The 11,466-nt window shown below is 50.9% G+C and overlaps 2 protein-coding genes across 2 annotated transcripts in view; both read left to right on the top strand.

Annotated features, from left to right (window-relative positions):
• Positions 1-9,677, top strand: part of RAB40C (RAB40C, member RAS oncogene family) — a 48,221-nt gene extending 38,544 nt beyond the window's left edge. The window contains exons 5-7 of the mRNA XM_009327291.1: positions 4,250-4,327; positions 4,753-4,975; positions 6,525-9,677. Coding sequence (XP_009325566.1) covers positions 4,250-4,327; positions 4,753-4,975; positions 6,525-6,805 — 582 coding nt within the window. The 3' untranslated portion in view covers positions 6,806-9,677. The remainder of the gene's footprint in view (positions 1-4,249; positions 4,328-4,752; positions 4,976-6,524) is intronic.
• The window catches only part of WFIKKN1 (WAP, follistatin/kazal, immunoglobulin, kunitz and netrin domain containing 1), a 15,779-nt gene continuing 11,243 nt past the window's right edge, over positions 6,931-11,466 (top strand). The window contains 1 exon segment of the mRNA XM_009327280.1: positions 6,931-6,945. Within this exon segment, the coding sequence (XP_009325555.1) occupies positions 6,931-6,945 (15 nt within the window).

Here is an 11,466-nt window from a genome sequence, read left to right as displayed (position 1 = left end):
CTGCTGAAAACAAGTTTAGGTTTTGGCAGAGTAATTGTCCACATGTGCTGCTAGATACAATAACAGATGATCTCTCTGTGTTCCTTGTTCACTATGCGACGTATTCGTGTGGAAATTTCTGTCGCTGGTGTGCTTAGGGTCATGCCAATCCCAGTAGCATGGAACAAAAACAGAGTAGAAACGAACTTTGAAAATCAATTGTGAAAAGACCCGAGACGGGTCTGGGGATGAGTCCGGTCATCTTCCACCTCACACAGAAGCCTGTAGGCAGGTTGAGAAGAAAAAGAAGAAAGGCTGTTGGAGGGTTGGTGAGGGCTCCAGAATATCCTTGATCAAGAACCTGAGGGTGCAGCTTTTCACTTCATGCTGTGGGAACCTGGGGTACGTAACACTTACAAAGGTGCTTTGTGAAAACTAAAAGTTGAGAGGTATGGAAATATTATGGTGTTGACAACCATCTAGGCACTTAGAGGACAATTTAGGCTGTGAATGGGAAACTGTTCATTTGTCTAGTTGAGTAAATTAAAATTCTGTGCACGTTATTCCAAAGGAGGCTTTTTTTTAAAAAATTCAAAAAACCCAACAGATCTTACTTGGAACTGTTGGCAGAAATGGAGCCAGCTCCCTGCCTGCGTGCATGTCTGTGTACTGTTCTCTCTAGGGGAAAAAATGCTAATGACAAAGTGTATTTGGGATATGTGCTCTAGAAACGTGGTGTCTGGAGCATGCCAGCGCTACTTGGAAGCAGTATGAGGTTATCTGGCAGCACCATGAGCTGGCCAGAGGCTTTTAAGACTGCTTCCTCCATCTTCTGCTGAGTTACAGTGAAGCTGGTCTTAATACCCGTGCTGGGGGGGAGGATGGGGACAGAAGCAAGGCGTTAGACAACTTGGCCTTGGTGTCTTTTGACCTTTGGGAAGCTTTACGTGACAATCTTAACTCTAATGTGCATGCATGGAGCTGTGTTATGACGTGGAGGGTAGGCTGGCAGACAGTGTGTTGTCTCTTGCATTTAGATATCGTGATCTTGACCTTCCGCTCTGCTCCTGAGAACTTGGGTCTACATTTTTTTGCTGATGTTTTATCCTTATTCCTATTTAAAGAAGATCCAGGCTGCAGCTGCCAGCAAGCTTAAAAACTCTCTCATCCTAGAGCATATTTCTGGCAGAAGCAGTCTTGACAAACTAGGTCTTGGGTCTGTTTCTCTTGGCTAAAGGAACTTGTCAATCCAGAAATAAAATAAGTAGACTTTATTTAACTTGCTGGCAGTTTGACTTGGAAGGGGGTCATCAAACTTTTTGCTTTGTTATTTCCTGACTCTCATTCATTCACACATGCAGCCTTGGAAGCTCGAAGTCAAAACAAATATAACAAAAAATGAAAAGAAAGCTCAGAGTCTTTTTTTTTTTAATGTACTTAAAATGTGATGTATCCTGGTATTTCTTGATTTGCATTCTTGAAAAGCAGTATCTTTGATTTTGTGGATTATGGAAAATTATTACTTCCTTTTTATTTTTTCCTATCTAAACCTAGGAGAAACTGATTCTCTCCTCCAAAACAAAAACAACTTCCAGTTTTCTGAGTATGAAGTTTTTTGACTTTCCTAGAAATGACACTGCAAAAAAATTATGGACTCTAGACATGAACCCTGAACATCCCTTGGAGGAAACTGAAGATGTATCTGCTCCCCCCACCCCACACATGCTTCTGCAATTATGAAAACTCATCGTCAGGTCCCTCAGAACAACCTCAAACCCAAACTTTGAAGGGCTCGCTCTTCATGTTGGGCTATCGGACATGAAAAACAACCCACCACGCATGACTTGCCTTTTGTACCCCCTCCAGTTCCTTTTTGGGTACCTTTGAGCCTTTCTGCAAATGGTACAAATGCAGAGGTGTAGATGTTGGAGGGCCAGCGAGGACAGAAGCAGCAAGCTTTGCCTGGAAAGCGACTGCCCAGGATGGAAGTGCTGTGCAATGAGGTTGGGGATAAAGCTCAAGAATCAGAACTGTTCTGACCAAGACTTTTAAAAACGATATAATTGGGCAGGCTTTGTAAGAGCTGCTTATTCTGAGAGAGCTTTGAGAGAAAGGCAAACAACATCGAGGCACACCCAGCATGCTCGGAGAAAGGCTGCTTTTCCAAGTGGGTGGAACACTTCAAGTGCCAGCTCAGGACATGACTTATTATGAGGATTCAAGTGCCTTTGTGGCTCAGATGCCCTGGCATTTATCATTCCCGTGTGCTCCAGATCGCATGCTGATGATTATTTTTTCATAAACTTGAGGTACATTACATACACGGCTTCTGTACAGGCTTCCTCCTGTTCATCACAGGCTTTGGCAGCAGCAAATATTGTAAAGCTGTGTTTCAGGAGGACTGGGTAGTTTGTGTTTCCCATCTGTGTAGTGGACCTTCCATTTCAATGAGTAAAGGAGCAACTCCACCAGTATGTGAGGGTGCTTGATAGTCTTGTACCAGGACAGATGCTAGGCGGTTTGTCAGCTCCCCCCTTCATTGCGCTCTCTCTAGGCATCTCCTAGGGAGGACTAGGCTGCCAGATGAGACTTTCCTTTGCCATCTTAAGATCTCTTTTGCTTGCTCTGGGGACTTGCTGTAGGGGCGGCTGTTCCTGGAGGATACCCCTGATTCAGAGAAGACTGGTTCTGCTGAGCTTGCTGCTAAATGATCTGTTATTCTGGAGTCTAGCTCGGGCTGGTTTGTTTTGCTCTTAGCCTAATCTTACTGCTGCTGGGTTACCGTTCGTCCAGCGCTGTGTTCCCAGCTGGGGTGCCTCCTCTCGCAGTGCGAGATCATCTGTTTCTCCGTAGTTCCCATTTCAGGGCATCTTCAATTGTGCTTCTGTGAAGTAACTTTGAAGTGCCTGTTGTCACTTGAAATGTCCTTGTTTGCAAAGAAAAGAGGGGCAAAAAGTCAGAAAAATAACGGGAGAGTTGCAGAAAGGCTGCTGCTTAAGACAATTCTCTAAATGCTGTATGTGCCCAGCTGGTACCGAGAGGCAGCTCCTGATGTGTTGACTTGTGTGCCTGCAGGGCCGTGCGTAGCCTACTTTCCTTGTGTCTGTCCTCAGAAATACTTTGATTCAAGAAAAGCTCGCTGTTAAAAGAGTTGCTGTGGACCTTGAGTGGTAGCTAGCAGTCTGGTCATGGTCCTGAGTCCTGCTAGCTGGGCTCAGGGCGAGGGTAGAGACCCTCCAGGGTGCTGCTCCGTGTCGTCGCGGCTGCAGGCACAAACTTTCCTGCCTTGAGTTGTGCCTGTCCTGGTTGCCAGCATCATTGTCTTGCACCTTGAGAGGTGACTGGGAAATGAGTTGCAGATGTGGGTAGTGTTTAGGGAAGATGGATGCGGGCCTGAAGATTTCCCCTCTCTTTCCAGAAGAAAGGGCAGGGGGAAAGGTCCTTCGGTGGGACCTTTGATCTGTCCCTCTGGGGTTTGGCAGCATCGCTGCACTGTATTTGTTCTCTGACAATGCAGCAGTGGCAATTAGCAACACCAGCTGCCTTCAGCAAAGCCCAGCGTGGATCCCCGGTCATGAGATCTGTCCTCTAGAGATGCTGTGTTGCTTATTGGCATCACTCAACTTCTTCCCCACCAGCAGAGGGACAACATAATCAGAGAGGTTCTGGAGAGGGAAAACATGCTGAAGATGGGTGTGCTTTATTAGCTTCGTCATGTTCTGCTACCATCCTACCACTGAATGCATAAGGGGAAAAGAAAAAGACTTGTTTCTGCCTCAGTGAGTTTGTATCAGATTTGTGATGGCAGGAGGGAGTGTTTTGCACAGCCGCGCTCCTCCGGATGCACAGTCACCAAGGCAGTTCCTCCTCCTTCGTAGAGGCTGCTGCTTTGGAAGTTATTTGGGGGATATTTAGTTGAAGATGTCCCTGCCCATGGCAGAGGGGTCAGGCTAATGACCTTTAGAGGTCCCTTCCAATCCAAACTATTCTATGATTCTATGTCCAAGCCAAAACAGGAGTAAAACCTTCCCTGGGTTTTACTCAGGGAAGTAGAACCTTCCCCAGGTTTGGGGAAGTCCCCAGTCTGGGACTCAGTACAGACCTGTCATCTCAATTTTTGCCCTAGCAAGCACACAAATAATGCAGCAGGAGCAATGTTTTGCCCCTTAGCTTTTTGGTTTCTGCATATGGAGGTGGTCTTTCAGGTGTGTCTCCCTTTCAGTTTGCCTACTATGGAACTTCCTGATTGCTCCTGATTTTCTTCCACCAGGGAATTCTCTTGGTGTACGACATCACTAATCGCTGGTCCTTCGATGGGATAGACCGGTGGATAAAGGAAATAGATGAGGTAAGTTGAAGGGAAGAACATGTGCAGTGGTCTACAGCAAAAATCTGTGGAGGTGCCACCTCTGATATGGGGACAAGAATGGCTCTGCTATGGAGAGGAAATGATGGCAGTCTGCTAATAAGCAAAGCAAGGGGATAAGTGTCTGCCGTCCACATCTCTATAAATCCAGAGTAGTAGGAAAGGGCTTGGGAATGGCCAAGAAAGATAGGAAGGTTCCTTCTAAGAAGGTGCCCTCTAAAATGGACTGTAGAGGGGATAAATTAGTCTTCCTCACCATGTAGTACTGGTTTTGGCAGTCCCTCTCGGTCACAGAGCAGTTTCTATTTCTTTGCCCTTCACTGCTGTTGCAGCTAAGCAGAGTTCTGGTTGTAGGCTGCCCTTACTAAGGTCAAGCCATGATTTCTCCACTTCGTTCCTTTTTTCAGCATGCCCCCGGTGTCCCTCGGATCCTGGTGGGAAACAGGCTTCACCTCGCCTTCAAGCGGCAGGTGCCAACGGAGCAGGCCCGGGCTTACGCGGAGAAGAACTGCATGACATTTTTCGAGGTCAGCCCCCTGTGCAACTTCAATGTCATAGAGTCCTTCACGGAGTTGTCCCGTATCGTCCTCATGCGGCACGGCATGGAGAAGATCTGGAGACCCAACAGAGGTCAGTAGTGAGGAAGATGCTCCATGTGGGAAAGGCATGAGAGCTATCTGGGCTGAAATCGAGGATTAGGACTCGCTGCCTAGGTGGGAGGTGTGTTTATTAGTAATTGTGGGATTGGAAAGCACCTGACAGGGAGAAATGCCTCGGGTCAGACAAGCTGAAGCTGAGCCACAACAAGCTGCCTGTACTAGCGCGGGAACCCGGCGGGCAGCGGTGAGGGATGGGCAGCTCCAGAAGGCAGTTCAGCATGTCTAGGATCTGAATTGCTCCAGGGCATCCTACACCTCTCCACTTAGTCTGGATGAGGCTGAGGGCAATTAAGCTCACAACTTGAAAGTACTTCAATCAAATGGCTGTGTGGGATGAATCCAAGCATAAGCACCTCTGTCCTTACTCTTGCCTGAGCCTGTGTCTCCTGTTTTGGAGAGACGTGAAGAGAATGAGCCCAAGGAGCTGAAAGGGGCTAAATCACATCCCTGCTGTCGGCAAGGAGCGGTGGGCTGGGGTATTCCTTATATCCAGGCACACGTGCTGCAGTGCAGCAAACTGCGAGCAGAGTCCATGTTACATCTCAGCCTGCTGCATTTGAAGCAAAATAGTCTTAAGTCCCACGTTCCTGGCTGGAGGTAGCAGTGTGCCCCACTGGCAGTCTGAGCAGCAGGAGATCTGTACTCCGGGGGTGACTTGCCTTCATATGGATCCTCGGCTCCTGCTCATGAGGGAGGGAAAATCCTGTTTGCCAGCCCCAGTCACCAAATTATCTGCCAGGGCTTCTGCCCCTGACCTGGCTGCCGTGCCACTGTCTCCAGCTCGTGGAGGGATGGAGAGCAGGAGCTGGGCCGCATTCGCAGACCTCTTCTGAACCTCTTCCAGAGGCAGGACTTCTAACTGCTGCCTGCTTGGGAACAGCAGCGTGGCTTTCGCGGCAGGCCGGAGGTGAAAGCGTGCCCTCGTGTGGCCGCTTGCTGGGAAATCCCCCCCAAGCAGACTTCCCAAAGCAGGCTCACATGATGTACGCTGAGCTGAGAGGACGCTGGGAAGCCTGAAAGGGCAGAGCCGCCTTCTGGCTTGGTGGGATCTCTGTTGTTGCAGGCACTCTGCAGAGAGCTGGTCCCCGTGGCTGCTGCTCCCCGAGCAGGTCCCAAGTGAGACTGTCCTGCTCCGGGGCTTGCTGACCCTGTTGCCTCCCTTCCCTGGGCATGTCCTTCTGGTTGCCAAACGATGCTCTGAAAAGCCAAGTGTCTGGCAGGAATGTGAGCAAGGCACTGCCTGCCCCGGGCGCTGTGCGGAGAGGAGGGGTGGCAGAGTCTAAGCCCCGTGTTGACACCAAAGCTGGGGGTGTCGCAAAGCAGTAACCTCTAAGGCAGAGCTTAGAGTTTCCCAAGCTTTTGTCCTAACTAATCTGCTCCCTATTCAAGGCTCCTATGCAATCATTATTAGCTTCTCTCCCCACAGGAGCAGGAACTGCGCAGCATAAGGAATGGTTGTAGGGAGAAGGCAGCCCTTGAAATCTCTTGGCCCTTGACTGTCTGGTCTTTTCTCCCACCAGTGTTTAGCTTACAGGACCTGTGCTGCCGAGCCATCGTTTCCTGCACCCCAGTCCACCTCATCGACAAGCTGCCGTTGCCTGTCACCATCAAGAGTCACCTGAAATCCTTCTCGATGGCCAATGGGATGAACGCGGTGATGATGCACGGCCGGTCGTATTCCTTGGCCAGCAGCGGGGGTGGGAGCAGCAGCAAAGGTAACAGCTTGAAGAGATCCAAATCTATTCGTCCACCCCAGAGCCCCCCACAGAACTGCTCACGCAACAACTGCAAGATCTCTTAGCAGGATGGACGCGCCGTGAGCTTCTAACGTATCCACACCCACCCACCGATGTACAGCTGTTTGCACACTTAACCCTTTTCGACTGGATCCTTTCGGATGGGCCGCGGTTGGTTTTTTTTTTTCCGATGGCGCGCACAAGCGTTGGGAATGTGCTCACATTTTGGCTTCACATACGAAGCGTGGTGCTGGCTGGATCTCGCAGCGCTGGCAGGGAGAGGACTCTGCCAAGTGACCCTCCAAGAATGCTTTGGGCTTTGCCTTTCGGCCTGGGGTGGAAAATTCAGCAGCTGCCGGGTTGGGGAGGGGGGAAGGGGAAAAAGCTCATCCAGTCTCAATGGAGAAATGGATTTAATGGAAGATTGAGAGGCTTAAGGGAGTAGGCAAGGAGAGTCTGTGCTGCAACTTTAACTCTTGGACTCCTGAACAGGTTGCTGGTGCAATAGTGATCATTGGATGTAGAAAAAAAAGAAACGGGGACAGGGGACTAATGACAGTTTTCACCGGGATGTTAACCTGCTGTTGCCAAAAACAAAGAAGAAAAGGCAAGAGTTGGCCAATTGGAAAGGGGAAGGAAGCAGTCTGCTTGCCTTCGTCGTTTATTTATGTAAATATTATACATATATATATATCACTTGTTTTTTAAGTGTTTTTTTTTTAAGAAGCAGTCAGGGAAAATTTTATGCAGCCATGTAAATACAAGCACTGGATTAACTTTCCCAGTGTCAGCAAAAGGGGAGAAGTGGAGGATTTTCCGATGAAAATACACAAATGCTTTAAGAGACTTTCAATCACCACCTGGACTTGTGCTGGGTTGTTTTTTTTTTTTAAATACTACATATGCAGAAGGAAGGAACGATTCATGTGTAACATACCCCAAGCTGCTTTATTCCGATCATTCCCTAAAACTTGTGAGTGCCGAAGGCAGGGTGGGATGGAAGTGGATCAAGGGGCAGAGCGGAGAGGCCAGGGTCTCGGGGGTTTGTTTTTGGCAGGCAGGACGAAGAGGCAGCTCTGAGGTCAGACTGATGCCTTGCTTGCTTTGCACCTTCTGATGCGCGGCTGATCAGGGACTGAGGAGGAGAGGACGGAAGCATCGCGCCTGAAGCAGAGGGCAAGTGCTGAACTTGTCCCTTATTGCTGCAAAGCCTCGGCTGTCGCTTCCAGAGCCCTCCATCCTCGACGCAGCCCTCTGGACCCTGACACACCGCCCCACGTGACAGCCCTCGAGTCCTGGCTGCTTCTCGCTTTGCTTTTCCAAAGACCTTCTGCCTGAGCTGGCGCTGCTGCGGCTCCTCCTGGATGAAAGCGGGGAAAGGACAGAAGCAGCTTTTCCCACTGGAGCATGAAGGAGCAGGGACTGGGAAGGCGAGAGAGGTTTGTGTGGGGAAACAGCGGACCCCAGCCCCCAGGTCCCATCGTGGCGAATGCGCTCAGCTCTCGTGGCAGCGCCAGGAAATTGGGAAAGCAAACTGCTTTGCTCTGTAGGACTGCTCCCGGATTTTAGAGGGGCATGCGTGCTGGGCGGCAAGAGCTTGAGATGTGCGTGTGCCGTGGTAGAAGATCCTGTGTCAAGCAAGGGCACGTGCTTCCCTGGCTTCGTCCCGTGGCTGAGCTGTGCTGGAAATTCACCTGGAAACTTAGAAATAACGCCTAGCCCTTATTGCAAAAGCTAAGCGGGGCTTGGCAGTGGGACTAAGCTATGTCGACAGATTCTTGTAGGTGGCCAGGACGTGTAGATTGTGAGTAGCGTGGTAGAAAGTGAACTGCTTTTCCTTGTGCTGGGCCGGTCTCTTCCTCAGCGAGGAGCCCAGCCGGTACAGTGCTGCCATCTTCCTCCTGGTGTTAGCAACTCCTCAAGGCCTGGGCTCGCTCCTCTCCCCCTGGCTCAGCAGCTTGCTGCATTGCATGGGCAGAATGAAGCCGCAGCAGCTCCTGCGTGGCCGACGGACCCGCTTTGTTCAGGCAGCAGGCAGGGGCGCGTCCCTCCACGGGGGACATCTCCTTCCCCTTGCTTCTGAGCCGACCTGGGAGGTGAAGGAGCCTTCCCCCTCCCCGCTCTGTAGAACAAAATACAGTACAGGGGTAGGTCTCTTGGCTCGTCTCTAGCGTGCTTTATTGCCCAGCTCAAATGAGCGAGGAGAGAATTAAACCCCAGGCAGATGGAGGGGGGAGGAGAATCCTTTGTAGTGGTGGTTTGGCTCAAGAGCAAAGCCGCAGCCGAGCTCAGCGCGGTGGCGCAGAGGCCGGGGGATTTGGAGAACCTGTCTGGGATGGCTGGCACCTGTTTCCCATCACTTAACACACAGCAGAAGACAATCGCTGGCTCAGCAGCCCGGGGATATACAGCCAACAGGTGATGCGCCCCGGCACCGCAAAAGTGACTTCTCCTGGAAAACATCATGCGGGGCACCGGGGGGGCCCCTTCGCCGGGCTGCTCCCGGGCGCCGGTGTGCGGGGCGAAGAGGGACGAAGGTTTCCTTCCTGAAATCACAAAGCTGCTGCATGTCTAGAAAAACTTGATGTACCTCTGCTTGGTTTGGCTTTGCCACGTGTGACACCTCCCCACGCCTTTTTCCCTGCGGTTGATTTTTTTTTTTATTTCACCCTACAAGGTCTCAACAGATCCTGTCCAGAGTGAGGATGAAAGATTTACCTGGAGTTTTGGTTTTTTTTTTTTAATTTAAAAGGAAAAGATTCTTACATCTGATGTCAACACTAGTCTGTAGCTGCTCTCCAACACTTGTACCATTCCTGAGTTGTTTTTTTGGACTATCCTTTTATTTTTTTATTCCTTTGTACAGTCAATGTTGTTCAACTGATTATACATGGTTTTGTTTTGTATAAATTAAAGTGGTTTTTTTTGTTTTGAACTACCAATTGAAAGGTGGAGAAGTTGTATCAATTTTCATGTGGGCTGGGAAGAGGTTGAAGGGAAAAGGTGATAGTTTTGCCCAAAACTGGGGATTTGGGGCTGCTTGTTCTGGAGGTGCATATTGCCGCTTCCTCATCAGTTATTCAAAATAACTCCTGTTAACCTCAGACTGCATTTTCTGGGGTGTCTTAAAGTCACAATTCCTGGCTCTGGGCTTCTTTTTGCCCTTCTCGACAAATGCAGAAGCTAAAACTGTTCTTATTAAAGGCTTGATTCTCACAGAATTGCTGATTCTTGGGGAGCGGAGCTCTGAGGAAACGCAGAGTAGCCTGCAACACGTTTAATATCGTAGGTGGCTGTAGGGAGCCAGGCTCCCCATCGGCTTGCGTGGGATTGCACGCCGTCCCTGGTACACGGGGACAGGTTTTGCAAGTACAGTCGAAGCCTTAAATTGCCTTTTTGGGTCCGGGCGATCTCGGGGGGGGAAGAGGACCGAGTGGACCCATCCTACCTGGACTGGAACGAGCTGAAAGTCAGCCTGGGACAAGTGTGACTTTGAAATGGAAAAGGGAGCACAGAGGACCGGTGTCACCGCTGGGGTGTCACTGGGGCTGGCGTTCGGAGGCATGGGCTGGGGCCGGGAGCCCCGGGAAGGGGGATTTCTCCAGGGGTGGAGGGAAACTTCTCCTTGCCTGATCCTTTTCTCTCTCGCTCCCATCCCACCTCCCCTTGACCTCCCTTTTCCCCTGCCTGCTCGCTTCCCTAGGATCAGATTTTCCACTTCGTACCAGACTGGCCACGCTTGTTTTAACAGCTTAAGTAGTAATTGCCGGGGCTGGGAGGGGGCAGGGGGGAAATGAGATAGTGTCTGCAGCCTGGAAAACCCTGGAGCTAAGGTGAAAGCCTGGTCAGGGAAGAGTCGTGGAGACTTTTCTCCTTTTCGGAGGCGGGGGGGGGGTGTTCTGGAAGTGTCTGTTCCCTCTCGCCAGCAGAGCCGAAACAAAGGCTGTGTGTGGTTTCAGGTGGGGTACGGACAGCCGGAGCCCATTAGGCTGGAGCAGTAGGGGCTGCCTTTGCTGCAGCTGTCTCTGCTCGGGAGGAGTAGGGCAAGAAAACACCCTGCACAGCCTGAAGGTCGGGGGAGAGGCTAGACGGACCTTTAAGGGTCCCTGTTCCTTGGAGAAAGGGGAGGGAGCAGGTTGCTCTGGGCTGGGTCAGGTCTCTCCTAGCTGGGTGCGTTTACCTGAACCCACCGTCTCAATTCGAGGGTGTCTTGGGTTGGTCCCGCTGTCCTCCACAGGGTTGTACCGTGCAGGCTGTGAAGAAATGGTGACCTCCATCTGCCTGCGCCCGAGGTGCTTGAAAATGAGGATGCCCCTGCCCGTGGGTGCATTGGTGGGGCAGGAGCCCTCCTCCCTGGGTGCAGGGTGTTACCGGAGGGGGAGACATGGCACAGTGCCCTTCCATCCAGGACGGGGTGCTGAGCCGCTTCCTGCGCTCCCTTGTCTTGAAGGGAGAAGATGAGCCATAAAACTCGCATCCGTGTCTGGGATCTTTGAAAGTGACCCCAGAAAATCCCCGTTTTGGGGATTGGATGCACGGAGGCGAACAGTTTGGGAGAGGCTGAAGTTACGGCTGCTTTAAGCCTTTAGATGGTGAAAGTCTATAGTGGGCTTGGTCCAGGGTGGGGAGAGTCACTTTTTTTCCACCTTCTGCTGAAGAAGCACTAGAAGAGGCTGGGCAGGGGTCCCCAGCCGTGGGTGAGGGTCTCGAGTCGTTGGGAGCTGCA

Source organism: Pygoscelis adeliae, unplaced genomic scaffold (assembly GCF_000699105.1).
Source record: "Pygoscelis adeliae isolate BGI_AS28 unplaced genomic scaffold, ASM69910v1 Scaffold461, whole genome shotgun sequence".
Taxonomy (NCBI): domain Eukaryota; kingdom Metazoa; phylum Chordata; class Aves; order Sphenisciformes; family Spheniscidae; genus Pygoscelis; species Pygoscelis adeliae.
The sequence above is the reverse complement of the archived record's forward strand: the minus strand, read 5'-3'. Positions and strand labels throughout refer to the sequence as shown.